The sequence below is a fragment of the Xenopus laevis genome, chromosome 3S, assembly GCF_017654675.1.
Source record: "Xenopus laevis strain J_2021 chromosome 3S, Xenopus_laevis_v10.1, whole genome shotgun sequence".
Classification (NCBI taxonomy): domain Eukaryota; kingdom Metazoa; phylum Chordata; class Amphibia; order Anura; family Pipidae; genus Xenopus; species Xenopus laevis.
Window position 1 is genome coordinate 5,845,063 of NC_054376.1, and position 15,204 is coordinate 5,860,266.

General features: G+C 44.7%; 1 protein-coding gene across 12 annotated transcripts in view; it reads right to left on the reverse strand.

The window, feature by feature from the left end:
* The window catches only part of erc1.S (ELKS/RAB6-interacting/CAST family member 1 S homeolog), a 120,412-nt gene that overhangs the window by 33,399 nt on the left and 71,809 nt on the right, over positions 1 to 15,204 (reverse strand). For 9 of the 12 annotated variants that reach the window (XM_018254835.2, XM_018254831.2, XM_018254837.2 and 6 more), the window contains 2 exons: positions 9,646 to 9,781; positions 1,127 to 1,258 (listed from right to left, as the gene is read on the reverse strand). In XM_018254835.2, coding sequence (XP_018110324.1) covers positions 1,127 to 1,258; positions 9,646 to 9,781 — 268 coding nt within the window. The remainder of the gene's footprint in view (positions 1 to 1,126; positions 1,259 to 9,645; positions 9,782 to 15,204) is intronic. The other 3 variants (XM_018254836.2, XM_018254842.2, XM_018254841.2) reach the window with 1 other exon arrangement.

Here is a 15,204-nt window from a genome sequence, read left to right on the forward strand (position 1 = left end):
AAGCTAAGCTTAGGGCTCGTCACTAATTATCCAGCAGAAAATGAGCTTCCCTGGCTGTAATATAAGCTGATGCTACAGGTTTGCTGATTATTCAATTCTGATGCTAATTGCACTGGTTTCTGTGCTGCCATGTAGTAATTATGTGTATTAATTACTAATCAGCCTTATATTGTGACATTTCTATTCTGTGTGTACTGTATATTGTGAGTGGCTCCCTAAGCTCAGTAAGTGACAGCAGCACAGAGCATGTGCAGTGAATCAGCAGAAAAGAAGATGGGGAGCTACTGGGGCATCTTTGTTCTGTGTGTGCTGGCCTCAAGCTCTTACAGGGAACATACCTTTGTTTTAGCCAACCAAAATGGATGTTGAGCTATATGTTGGATGAGGTCCAAATACATCAACAAATGCTCCATCTCTGCCTCTTCAGTGGTCACATTAATGCATACTTACCCACAACCCCTAAGCGTAGCATCTCAGCAGCAGACCAGAGCCCACTGAGCATGTGCAGGGCCACTGACACTCACAAGATGCCTAACAAGATCCAATATGAGGAACTGCTGGGGACAACTGTGAAGGTCTGGATCATTACTCTTATAGTTCTGCTGACCCTCTGGGCTGGTACAGTAAGTACAGTATAGAAAATACAGCATTTCCACCCAGATTGTATTTAGGCTTTAGGTCTCCTTTTAAAACATTTAAATATCATATCACAGGAGGGTCCAACATAATGAACTGTGAGAGTATCACAATGATGTGGAATGTTTTTAAAGGAAAACCACCAGGCTACGGGCTGTATATATTGTATATATAAAGACGTTGCCGCTTCCGCTGCCTTTACAATAACACGTTGCGTAATGTCTCCAATACTGTAACTCAACACATAGTCACTAATCTCACTGGATCATAGCCGCAGCTATAAAAACCATGGCATACCCATAAATTACTCCTCATTCTGGCTTCTCAACGGAGCATCCACACCATGCCACCACCCAAGTCTATGGGCTTTTAAAGGGGGACTATTCCCACCGGGAGAAACCATATGGTTTGTTAGCTTTTTTTTTTTCTCGTGACCTTCTATTTCTCAATCACTGTGGTTCAGACTACGGCAAGGCAGAAAGCGGCAAACCTGTTTTTGGTAATTGTTCCTTGCCGATTCCTCCTGTGCCAGCACCATTTCTCGCTCTGCTGTGATCTGGACGCTTTCCCGCAACGCCTCCTCCAGCTCCTCGATGCGGTCGTCTTTCTGGAGCATGACGTCCTGTTTGTGGAAAAGGAAGGGAGACCCTTGTAAGTGGACATTCTGTGAGTGCCAGGAGCTGATCAGCGAGTCTTCATTAACATCAGTAGGAAGACAGAGGAGAAGATGGGCAGCAGGAGAAGGTTAGCAGAGGGAAAGCAGCAGCAGAAGAAGAAGAGGTTATCCAGAAGAAGAGTGCCCAGAGCATGCCATTGGAATCGGCCAATATTAATAGTGTCATTTGGTGGCACCGGATGTTGCTCAGTCATCTCCTGTCACCTTGGTGTGATGCGTTATATTAATGCTATTGTTGGGGGTACTTCAAGGACCCAACCTAGAAGGTTATTTTTCATGATTTTGGTGGTTTCTAACAACATCCCCCAGATAACTCTCTGTAGAAAGATCCACAAAACCTTCGTGAGGGTATCTCCGGAACCTCAAAGTCTCAATGGTTCCTTAGCTTCCCCCATTAGAACAAGTGACACACAGGGAATTACTAGGACCCAGAGGAATTACAGATTGGGGGGTATAATCCTATGACTTCTCTCCTGCCCGTAGGCCAATGAGTGGCCCCAGCGATAGCGTGAGAAGAGGCACTCGGAGGCAGAAGGTGAAAGCGTTAGTGCACAGAGCAGGTGCAGAGGCAGTAGAGGAATTAGTAGGTCAGATTAATAAGAAGCTCCCGGAGATCCTCCAAGAGTTGGATTCCAAAGCAGAGGCTGGTTAGTGTGCAGCTGTTAGTAAGGAATATACAAATGACTTCTGTCTATTTATCTTGCCGGCCACATCCTGATAACACAATAAACAAAATAAAGAAGAAAATACAGGCCCAAATGTCCATTAAGGATCCTCTCCGACAACAGCTGCAATTAAACTAATTTTGTTGCGGTCACTCATGATCTAACAGATGTGATGTAGCCATTTCCAACCTTCTCTCTTGATATACAAACAGCTACGTCTGTGCAACCCTGCCCTATGCCAAATACCAAAACAGCTGCAACAGATGGAGACTCGGCAGCTGTCTGGCAGTGGATTCTGGGAACTGTAGTTCAGGCTCTGTGAGCAAACCACAGGTTGGTTAGACTGTCTTGCTGCTGCAAACATATCTGGTATTCTCTGCACTGCTGGTTCTGACATATGAAACAATATAGCAGATGCCATTGGATTAAAAAACAAACCTGGGAAGAGGCATGTAAAGATGGCATCTGCTACACTGTTGCAAGAGGCAGAACCAGCAGTGCAGAAAGGGTTATGGAGAGAGAACCTACGTATGTTCTGGAGTAGCTCCTTGTATAATAAACACAATTTATTGAGCTGATCCCTGTAATAAAACAGGATAATAGTACCGCCCGGGTATCAACAGAATCTGTTCAGGTTGTACCAACAGTGTGGGCTCCACCAAGGGATTTCTTAGGAAAGGGCTGAAAGCGATAGTATAATTTTGACATTCTATTTAGGGATGCACCGAATCCAGGATTCGGTTCGGGATTCGACCCTTTTCAGCAGGATTCGGCCGAATCCTTCTGCCTGGCTGAACCGAATCCTAATTTGCATATGTAAATTAGGGGTGGGTAGGGAAACCACATGACTTTTTGTCACAAAAGATTTTTTTCCACTTTTTCCCTTTCCTGACCCTAATTTGCATATGCAAATTAGGATTTGGCTTCGGTATTCGGCCAAATCTTTCACCAAGGATTCGGGGATTCGGCCGAATCCCAAATAGTGGATTCAGTGCATCCCTAGTTCTATTTGGGACAATCCCACAATAACAGACAGTTGTTGACAGGAGGGAATTTATGGAATGTTTTTTGCTTTCTGCTAATGAAATATTGAATCTTGCAGTGGGGAGCCATTAAACTCTCCGACATTCCAGCAGCGGCGTTGAAAAGTCCAGGGTTTGAGCTTTGAACATCTATATTATTACTACACAGGGGATATAGTTTTTTTATCCAAAAAAAAAAAGCAGCACATTTTAAACATGTGTCACTGGAGCTAGGGGTGGGCAACTAAATACCATCAAATACCTCGTTTCATTGATATGGCCATGGGTACACCCACAGGTCCAGGCGATTGTTTAAGAAATGAACGTGGGGAATTGGGAAAACGTTGTCGTCACCTTTTGAAATCTCAGGGTGGCCTAAAATTGTCCTTTCTGCCATTACCTTAAAGCTGACCCTATGATTAAAAAAAAAATGTCTCGTATGGTGAGGTCATTGAGCCAATGACTGGATCAAACTTCTTGGTCAGACTTTTTGGAGAGACAACTGTATCAATATGCCACTTAGGTCGTCGTCCAATGGGATTTGTTATCCTGCCAGGTCATCAGGCTCCATACGCCGGCCAATAAGCTGCTGACTCAACCTGAAGTAGTTCTTGTATGGGCCCCTTTCATGTTGCCAACTCAGCCCCTCCAAAAGAGTTGCAGCTTAAGAGCTTGTAGAGTTGTGACCTGACCCTAACATCTCCTTAGGAATCTCCTTATGGACCTCACTTTTCAGTCAACCCAAACCCACTGGTGGTCACAGAGGGGCCTGTCACTGACACCCCCACAGGAAGGCGCATGGACACACAGGGGGGCTCAAAAGTGACAAGTCTTGCCAATGGCAATACCAACAGCTGGACCCACAACCCACCAGAAGCTGCACCAACAAACCCACTTAGTGAGCCGAATCTGCCAGACCAGATACACCTGCACAAAAATATCATTGGCCAAGGACCACATTGGCGCACTCCATAGATCCACCAGAATGGAGGTGGTCAAACGCTGCTCATTTGGCTATAGCCTGGTGCTGCCAAGTTGGCAGATGGATATGGGGTCCATACAACATGGATTAGGTGCAGGGGCTACACATGCACAGTGAGTGGTGTTTCTCAATACTTTTAAAGGTTTGGATACGAAAGACTGACTGGCCAATCAGAATATAATAAAATATACATTTATATAACAGTAACTGTGGCCCCCAGTGTCGGCTTGATTAAATATTGTTCTTCATTGGCACAAGGAAAAGGGAAAGGACTGAATTGGGTCCTCAGGCTTCTCCAAAATGGACCTTTAAGTCTCTAGCTGCTGAAACTGCTGGCCGGGCTTCTCTACTTTGCACTTTATTGGAATTACTCTGCTTCTCGAGCCTCTGCTAACCGGACCCCCAGACTCCCTCTGGAAGAGAACCGAGAAATTAAAGCCAGATGCCGCTCTGAAGTCAGTTTCTATGGAGAGAGTCTGGAAATGCCTTGTAGGAGAAGAGCCCGGGATTGGGTTTCACATTCACATGTATTTGGGTTATTATTAGACGGAAATGGTTTGTGTTAGGACTTTAAAAGCCATTTCTAGCGGCTGCGTGGCTCTCCTGCTCAGGAAGCAGCTCTGTTTGAAGTTCACCTAGAGATGAGAGAGATGAAATTAGCCGGGGTCTTCAGGAAGTCTCTCTCCGCAGTCGGAGTCACCTTGTTAGAATAAAAGTGGGCTGTGCCGGGGGGATACGGGAAATGGCATGGGATTAATCTATTCTCCTTTTCCCGCACGGGGTACTTTACGTAGAATTTATGTTAAAGCCATGGATGATGAGGAGAATGATCGGAGGCGGATACGTACTCCCATATTGGAAACTAGAACTGCTGCCCACCCGGGCTGAGTATTTGCCGAATATGCAGAAACCTGAGAGGTTGCAGATTAAATAATCCTTTAAAACGAGATAATGATCCCTTGTCAATACAAGAGCAGCTTTTTAACTCTTTGTTTCCGGAAGACCTTGGGGTGGTTTCACTCTACATTTCTTCATAGATACCTGGAAGAACCTAATGGCGGGGCTACATTTCTAAATTCCCTCGGCCTCCACTCCAAATGTTCTCTCCCCGCTCAACGGCTCCTATTATTTCAAAGAGGCAAAGGAGGCTCTTGCCCAGATCTCTCATAGGAGAAGAGTCTGTCAACGCAGCCATTAATCTCCCTGACATGATCCAGTGCAAGAGCCCTGATCTTAATCTTACAGACCCCGCGCTAAACAGCTAGAGGCACAGAATCCCGTGGTGGTCAGCGTTGTCTAATCCTGCTTAGGTATGGACTGTTTCCTTCAACCTTGCAGAAGAGGACAGAGAGGATCTTTGCCTGGAGACCCCAGCATTGGTCTGGCTCCCAGTTGGATATTTAGCCATACTTTAGGCACACAATGAGCCAACCCCTCTATACTGGGAAATCATATGACATCTACAACACATATATAAATATATATTGCATAGACAGAGAAGGATAAGCATACTTTTTGGACACAAGCCCATTTTTCTGGTGCAGCATTTGGTAGGGCCCCGGTTAGCTCAGATATATAAAACCATGGTCACATTAGTCAACCTGCTATAGTTCCAGGTAAACAGAAGACCGTAAATAAGCATTTGCCTTCAAACTGGCCTCTGACTGAGCCCCAACCTATCCCCTTGCAAAAACACAGCAAAACCCGTTGCCTTTCAAACGTTTTATATAATTTCACCAGCTTCTAATTGTGGCCCTTTTATGCTCTACTCTGCAAAATTAGCTTCAATAAAAGACCAAGTCACTGCGCAAGAGCAGCTCCAGAATGACATTCCTTGGCACCAAGCGTCATCACAGTCCAGCCTGGCACAGACAAGACTTCATCCAGGTGAACATTGTGACTTCCTGGGCAGCTCAGTAAGGTCCTGGCTCAAGCAAGAGACATCCAGTAACACCTTATTTGTCCAAGGTAAACAGGCTGGGTGAGCTGGAAAGCATCCAAACCACAGAGTCTTTGCCGGACACCGTGGCTGAGAGCCAAGATCTGTGAACAAGATGGCGGCCAGCAAGGCCGATCCATGTGCTTTGTGGCGTGACTCCAAACCACTAAACCTCAGGGACCTGGATCCAAATATGCAAACACAACAGCCTAAGACACAGAGGCCAAGCACCTAAATTGTAGACTCTTAGAGAGGGAATGAAACCCTCCCCCCCAAGTCTAATTGGAGACATTTTCAGGGGCCCTAATCTGTCTCGCTGCTTTCGTATTTCTGAATGGCCCCTCTGTCACTTTTATTTACCAGACACAAAAGAGTAAAAAGGCTTCTGGGATCTTCTTGAATAGGAGACTCTGAAGAGCTGGAACTCTTTTCTAGAAAGCACGCAACAAAGCTCCACCATAGAAGCTCACAGTTTCTGCATTTGTTGTCTACATCAGAGAGTTTATCAGGACTCCTCAATGATCATCAGGCCAGACACAAGAAAACCAATAAACACAAAGAAACCAGAGTTGGCTGCACTTTCCACTCAGGGGATGGAGAACATTTCTTCAATACAAACAAAGGCTGAAGTTGTGTTTCTGCTAAACGAAAGCCGACCAGAAAAAAACCTTCTACAGATACTTCATGGAGATGTTTTTATGTTCTTCACGCCCATAGACACTTTGATGTGGACGGTTGGTGCCACTTGAAAAAGCCTCTGGCATGTATTGGGTACATCAGAGTGTCTTTGGGTGTGAAGAACATCTGAATAAGCAAGAGAGAACATTTAGAACATAAACAGATACAATTCTGATACACCACTCGCTGTAACCATCATGAACAGTTTGAGAAGGGTTCCACATTGTGAGTTTTATTATACAGATAGCTAGAATCTCAGCTGCCATAAAGCAGGACAGAACTGCTGCATACAATGGGGATCAGATAGGATCTGTGCAGCCACTGGGACAGAATGTTCTGTTATACAGATAGCTAGAATCTCAGCTGCCATAAAGCAGGACAGGACTGCTGCTTACACTGGGGATCAGATAGGATCTGTGCAGCCACTGGGACAGAATGTTCTGTTATACAGATAGCTAGAATCTCAGCTGCCATAAAGCAGGACAGAACTGCTGCTTACAATGGGGATCAGATAGGATCTGTGCAGCCACTGGGACAGAATGTTCTGTTATACAGATAGCTAGAATCTCAGCTGCCATAAAGCAGGACAGGACTGCTGCTTACACTGGGGATCAGATAGGATCTGTGCAGCCACTGGGACAGAATGTTCTGTTATACAGATAGCTAGAATCTCAGCTGCCATAAAGCAGGACAGGACTGCTGCTTACAATGGGGATCAGATAGGATCTGTGCAGCCACTGGGACAGAATGTTCTGTTATACAGATAGCTAGAATCTCAGCTGCCATAAAGCAGGACAGGACTGCTGCTTACAATGGGGATCAGATAGGATCTGTGCAGCCACTGGGACAGAATGTTCTGTTATACAGATAGCTAGAATCTCAGCTGCCATAAAGCAGGGCAGGACTGCTGCTTACAATAGGGATCAGATAGGATCTGTGCAGCCACTGGCACAGAATGTTCTGTTATACAGATAGCTAGAATCTCAGCTGCCATAAAGCAGGGCAGGACTGCTGCTTACAATGGGGATCAGATAGGATCTGTGCAGCCACTGGGACAGAATGTTCTGTTATACAGAGAGCTAGAATCTCAGCTGCCATAAAGCAGGACAGGACTGCTGCTTACAATGGGGATCAGATAGGATCTGTGCAGCCACTGGGACAGAATGTTCTGTTATACAGATAGCTAGAATCTCAGCTGCCATAAAGCAGGACAGGACTGCTGCTTACAATGGGGATCAGATAGGATCTGTGCAGCCACTGGGACAGAATGTTCTGTTATACAGATAGCTAGAATCTCAGCTGCCATAAAGCAGGGCAGGACTGCTGCTTACAATAGGGATCAGATAGGATCTGTGCAGCCACTGGCACAGAATGTTCTGTTATACAGATAGCTAGAATCTCAGCTGCCATAAAGCAGGGCAGGACTGCTGCTTACAATGGGGATCAGATAGGATCTGTGCAGCCACTGGGACAGAATGTTCTGTTATACAGAGAGCTAGAATCTCAGCTGCCATAAAGCAGGACAGGACTGCTGCTTACAATGGGGATCAGATAGGATCTGTGCAGCCACTGGGACAGAATGTTCTGTTATACAGATAGCTAGAATCTCGGCTGCCATAAAGCAGGACAGGACTGCTGCTTCCAATGGGGACAAATAAACATTTCATTTATTAAGGCCCCTTTAAGTAAGTATACCACAAAAGTAATTTCTCTCATCATTTCTGTGCCGGTTCTAAGGGACGCCAGACCCACTTTCTTGCCCAACACCACGTTCTTCACATCCGTCACGGAATTCAAAAGCAATGGGGCGTGTGCAGATGAACATTACGGGAAGATGCTGATCTTGTTTTCCAAAGGTCGTATAATATTGTGCCATTTGCTCCGGCCAAAACCACTCAGACCAAAGGAGCTAAAACTGGGTTTTCTGTGAACTGACCTCAAACCCAAAACCTTTGAATAAAACGCCCGGAACATAAATAGAACATGTGGCTCCACAGCAAAAGCAGTAGATAAAAATACATAGATTTTATATGTAATAATGTTTATATAGATACAGAAACATATTCCAAATTGATTGACAAAAGAACAGTAAAAATTGTGCTGACTGTTGGAGTGCTGGATCTTCCACCTAAAATATATTTCTCAATTTCATATAAAAAGCTGTTATTATTGGCTGTCTGCAGAGTATGTGTGAATATCTACTCTCTATAAAAGGCTATGGAGGTAAAGATTTCATGCAGTGCCGGACTCGGGCCAAACAGAACATGGCACCAAGAGTCCATTCTCATAACAATTAGATGTAGACCATGCTAAATCTACTACCAGGAGATCCTTGGGTACTTATGCTGGCCAGGCTGACCCTGCTTTCATGGATATATCTACGTGGGAAGAAGGGATAAGATGAGAAAAGTTGCACAGTTCAATGAAAGGAAAAGACCTCAGAGAGAAAAATATAAAACAATGTGGAAGAACTGAAAGAGGAAAAGAAGGAACCATGAGCTGGAATGAAGAAAATGAGACGCAGGACTGATTGCCAAATGGGAGAGACTTCCAGGGGAAAGTCAGAGAAGAGACAGAGCATGGCTGAACTTTGTCCAAAGGAGGGGAAAGAAAGGGATGTGGTTTAGGGAAATAGAAAAACCTGTATGAGGATGGAGAAGATGTGGGACACATGGAGGAGTTGCAAACTGAAAGAGCCATGGGCTGTAATGAGGACAAGGAGGAGACTTGGATGAAAAGAAGAAGAAAGCCAGTAGGACACAGAATTAGGATCAGGTTAAAAAACATGGTTTTTACAGTTTCTTTAGTTTAGTTTACGAACCTCAGTTATTAGACAACTAGAAAAACAAAGGCTTTGCAACCCCATCACTCCCTATAGTTACACTCCTACATTACATGATAGTGAACCTACCACAATGAGTAGATGAAACTTAGTAAATATTTACAGTGTCACTGACAAATGCCCCTAGAACTCAGCCATACTACATGCCGGGTAACAGAGTCCGTCTTCATGCTGCGGCCCCTAGTGCCTCCCTTTCAGATCTTACCTGTAATTGCTGCGAGCTGTCTGTCAGGTTGTCTTCTCTCCTCCTGGCTTCGTCCAAGAGCTGCGCGTTCTTCTTCTTCTCCACTTGTTCCTTGTGCTTTAGTGTCGCCACTTTCTTATTCTGATCTTTGTTTTGCCTGAAAAAAGAAATTGTTGGAGCAATGAGGTGCGGCATGGGTGGACAAGCACTTTTAATATAGATTTTAGATCATAAAATATGCTAATTATTCAACAAGCAGATTGTATCCTATTTGGCTCAAACCCACAACTCTATCCATGATCTTTGACTGCTTGGATTTGATCAATGCCCAAGAAACCTCAATTGGATACTGATCAGAGAGAGCAGTGTTGTGCCCACAGGCTGCCAACATAGTCTTGAGTGGCCATGTAACTGGCCTATGACGATGAGCATCCTCAGGATTACGAATCTAGTGGCTCTCTAGCTCTACCAGCTACATCCATTTCCTCAGCATCTTGGTATCTTCTTGGTTCTCTACACCTACAGAGCTTTCTCTAGGACAGGGGTCCCCAACCTTTTTTACCCATGAGCCACATTAAAATGTAGAGTTTGGGAGCAACACAAGCATGAAAAAGTCCCTTGCGGTGACAAATAAGGGTTGTGATTGGCCATTTGGTAGCCCCTATGTGGACTGGCAGCCTACAGGAGACTCTACTTGGCGATATCCTTAGTTTTTATAGAATTAAAACTGGCTTCCAAGCCTGGAATTCAAAAACAAGCAGCTGCTTTGAGGCCACTGAGAGCAACATCCAAGGGGTTGGAGAGCAACCTGTTGATCATGAGCTACTGGTTGGGGATCACTGCTCTAGAAGAACAATAGGGGAACATGCAAGATACTGATTATAGAGAGAGCAGAGAGGCTGAGGGAAAGGCAGCCGCCTGAGAAGAGGGTTAAATGATGGAAAGAAATGAATCCCTCTTCATCGGTGGCAAGAGGAAGTCAAATATAATGGACGGGGCTGTGTGGTTACCCATTGGGACAGTTACCAGATCCTGACTCTGCTTTTATCCCTGACGAAAACATTGAGGGCAGGATACCCGACCCTTTAATTATCAAAAGACAGAGGTCATAAAATGCTCCCTAACTAGAAGTCAGGAATATAAATAGCTTTTAACGAGAGTTCTAGAAAAACAGGAGTGTCCGGACCAATTCTATAGCAAGAAAAATAGAGCCCAATCCGGATCATCCTCAACCGAGTGCACTGCTGGACGTTCATGTATCTCTGCCCCAGGTTATATTCATAAAGACCCTTGTATACAGGCAGCCCAAACCCTCTGTGGCCAAGGAGCCTTTATATAAAACAAACATGGCGTAAGACAGCAGACTCCTATAAGAATATAGCTCATGGCACACAAAGGCACAGCAATGGGTTCCAACTATTGTACAATGAGAAGGAACATAGAGCATTTTATCAATGAAAATAGAAATGGTCAAGGGGAGAAGACGGGAAAGAAAGGAGTGTCAGGGAATATAAACAACACCATCTTCAGCCATAATCAATATGGACATGGCAGACGCCCATTGTCTGACCTGTAACAAGCTGAGCCCATTGTGATTTGTGTGATGTCTGAGTATGTGCCAGTGAATCAGCACTGTGAATAGCGGAAGTTTTATTGCCTTGATAACCTGGGAAGCTCATTAATCCACGTCCCTGCCACCCTGAGTCTGGCCTGGTGCCTCTCATTCACTCTGGTCTAAAGAAAAGGTTAGGGATTTCTATAGCCAACGTTCATCAATACAATAAACCAACTATTCATATCCTTTAAGGGACTCTACTATCCCAATATAACTCATGTATTGTGCCAGAAACTCAAGCAGAACATTAGACAAAGCAGGAAATTTATGGGGTGGGTAAAGTGATTTACTGAAATTCTTCAACTACTTTTCTACTTGGATAAGGGAGGGCGTTTGCTTATACTTCTATGGACAACTCCTGTATTCACAAGTGGCAGTAGATCTTGATCTGCTTTGTAACAAAATATTCTAGGCAAGAATCTTAGTGTAAACTCAATTTGAGTTACAATGTGCATTGTATAAAAAATTTAGTTTTCTGGGGTCACCCTACTGCTATGGTCTCTCTTAAAATCTTTATAACTGAGCATCCTATCTCAGTGGCTGCACAGATCCCATCTGATTCCCATTGGAAGCAGCAGTCCTGTCCTGCTTTATGGCAGCTGAGATTCTAACTATCTGTATAACAGAGCATTCTGTCCCAGTGGCTGCACAGGTCCTATCTGATTCCCATTGTAAGCAGCAGTCCTGTCCTGCTTTATGGCAGCTGAGATTCTAGCTATCTGTATAACAGAACATTCTGTCCCAGTGGCTGCACAGATCCTATCTGATCCCCATTGTAAGCAGCAGTCCTGTCCTGCTTTATGGCAGCTGAGATTCTGGCTATCTGTATAACAGAACATTCTGTCCCAGTGGCTGCACAGATCCTTTCTGATCCCCATTGGAAGCAACAGTCCTGCCCTGCTTTATGGCAGCTAAGATTCTAGCTATCTGTATAACAGAACATTCTGTCCCAGTGGCTGAACAGATCCTATCTGATTCCCATTGTAAGCAGCAGTCCTGTCCTGCTTTATGGCAGCTGAGATTCTGGCTATCTGTATAACAGAACATTCTGTCCCAGTGGCTGCACAGATCCTATCTGATCCCCATTGGAAGCAACAGTCCTGCCCTGCTTTATGGCAGCTGAGATTCTAGCTATCTGTATAACAGAACATTCTGTCCCAGTGGCTGCACAGATCCTATCTGATCCCCATTGTAAGCAGCAGTCCTGTCCTGCTTTATGGCAGCTGAGATTCTGGCTATCTGTATAACAGAACATTCTGTCCCAGTGGCTGCACAGATCCTATCTGATTCCCATTGTAAGCAGCAGTCCTGTCCTGCTTTATGGCAGCTGAGATTCTAGCTATCTGTATAACAGAACATTCTGTCCCAGTGGCTGCACAGATCCTATCTGATCCCCATTGTAAGCAGCAGTCCTGTCCTGCTTTATGGCAGCTGAGATTCTGGCTATCTGTATAACAGAACATTCTGTCCCAGTGGCTGCACAGATCCTTTCTGATCCCCATTGGAAGCAACAGTCCTGCCCTGCTTTATGGCAGCTGAGATTCTAGCTATCTGTATAACAGAACATTCTGTCCCAGTGGCTGCACAGATCCTATCTGATCCCCATTGTAAGCAGCAGTCCTGTCCTGCTTTATGGCAGCTGAGATTCTGGCTATCTGTATAACAGAACATTCTGTCCCAGTGGCTGCACAGATCCTTTCTGATCCCCATTGTAAGCAGCAGTCCTGTCCTGCTTTATGGCAGCTGAGATTCTAGCTATCTGTATAACAGAACATTCTGTCCCAGTGGCTGCACAGATCCTATCTGATCCCCAGTGTAAGCAGCAGTCCTGTCCTGCTTTATGGCAGCTGAGATTCTAGCTATCTGTATAACAGAGCATTCTATTCAGTCACAGAGATGTCCAATACATTTTCTGTGCAGGAAACGGTTGGTTCCCCCATGAATGGCATTCAGTCAGTGGCATGGATCCCTAAAGGGGAGATTCAACCCCCCCCCCCCTTGCACACAGCTAGTATACAGGCAGAACTACTCCAGCTTTAAGCAGAAAAACACAATACATGTACCGGATCTGTCATCCAGAAAGCACAGAATCACGGAAAGGCCGTTTCCCATAGACACTCATTTTATCCAAATAATTCACATTTTTTAAACTGATTTCCTTTATCTGTGTAATAATAAAACAGTATCTTGTACTTGATCCCGACTAAGATATAATTAATCCTTATTGGAAGCAAAACCAGCCTATTGGGTTTATTTAATGTTTTCATGATTTTCTAGTAGACTTAAGGTATAAAGATCCAAATAACGGAATGATCCATTATCCAGCAAACCTCAGGTCCTGTGTATTCTGGATAAAAGGTCCAATACCTGTATGGGTTAAGGAGCTATTTAAATTAAGAGATTCATTAATACATACAGTGCACTGTCCTTAAAGGGATTCTGACGTGATTTTTATGATGTCGTTTTTATTTCTAAATGACATTCGTTACACTGCAAATAATTCACTCTACAATATAAAATTTCAAAGTGAATTTAGTTGTAATATTGGTGTGTAGGTGCATCTCAGGTTATTTTGCCTGGTCATGTGATTTCAGAAAGAGCCAGCACTTTAGGATGGAACTGCTTTCTGGCAGGCTGTTTCTCCTACTCAATGTAACTGAATGTGTCTCAGTGGGACCTGGATTTTACTATTGAGTGCTGTTCTTAGATCTACCAGGCAGCTGTTATCTTGTGTTAGGGAGCTGCTATCTGGTTACCTTCCCATTGTTCTGTTGTTAGGCTGTTTGGGGGGGGGGGGTGATATCACTCCAACTTGCAGTACAGCAGTAAAGAGTGACTGAAGTTTATCAGAGCACAAGTCACATGACTGGGGGCAGCTGGGAAACTGACAATATGTCTAGCCCCATGTCAGATTTCAAAATTAAATATAAAAAAAATCAGTTTGCTCTTGTGAGAAATGGATTTCAGTGCAGAATTCTGCTGGAGCAGCACTATTAACTGATGTGTTTTGAAAAAAAGAAATGTTTCCCATCACAGTATCCCTTTAATGTCCAACAGGCCACCAACTCCATCTACTGAGCCTTATGATTTGTTGGGCACTGTGGGGTAATAATTGCACCTCTCCCAACCGGGTCACATGAGCCGCACTGCTGGCCTGGGATCCTGTTTGTGTCAGGGGAACCGATTCTAAATACATAGAAACCCAGACAAAGGGTTTGCTGATGGGCCCCATCCGGCCGACATTCAGAAAGATCCAGGTCCATTCAGCCTGGCCAGTAACGATGTGCCCAGGCCCTGCTGCAAGTCAACTGTATAAAGCAAATAGCGCCCAGTTGTTATTTTGCAGGTAACATGGACTCAGCAGAATGTGCACCCCTGGAGGGGGACTGTTACCCCAATGTTTCTATATATCTGTAACCTTGTTATGAGCTAAGGGGGCCCAGTCTGAAGGCCAGTTAGGGGGAGATTTGGGGTGAATGTTTATTTGTACCCTGGAACTATAGCAGGGTGACTGTTACCCCAATGTTTCTATATATCTGTAACCTTGTTATGAGCTAAGGGGACCCAGTCTGAAGGTCAGTTAGGGGGAGATTTGGGGTGAGTGTTTATTTGTACCCTGGGTACCCCTGGGACTATAGCAGAGTGACCCCAATGTTTCTATATATCTGTAACCTTGTTATGAGCTAAGGGGCCCAGCCTGAAGGTCAGTTAGGGGGAGATTTGGGGTGAGTGCTTATTTGTACCCTGGGTACCCCTGGAAATATAGCAGGGTGACTGTTACCCCAATGTTTCTATATATCTGTAACCTTGTTATGAGCTAAGGGGGGCCAGTCTGAAGGCCAGTTAGGGGGAGATTTGGGGTGAGTGGTTATTTGTGCCCTGGGTACCCCTGGAACTATAGCAGGGTGACTGTTACCCCAATGTTTCTATATATCTGTAACCTTGTTATGAGCTAAGGGGGCCCA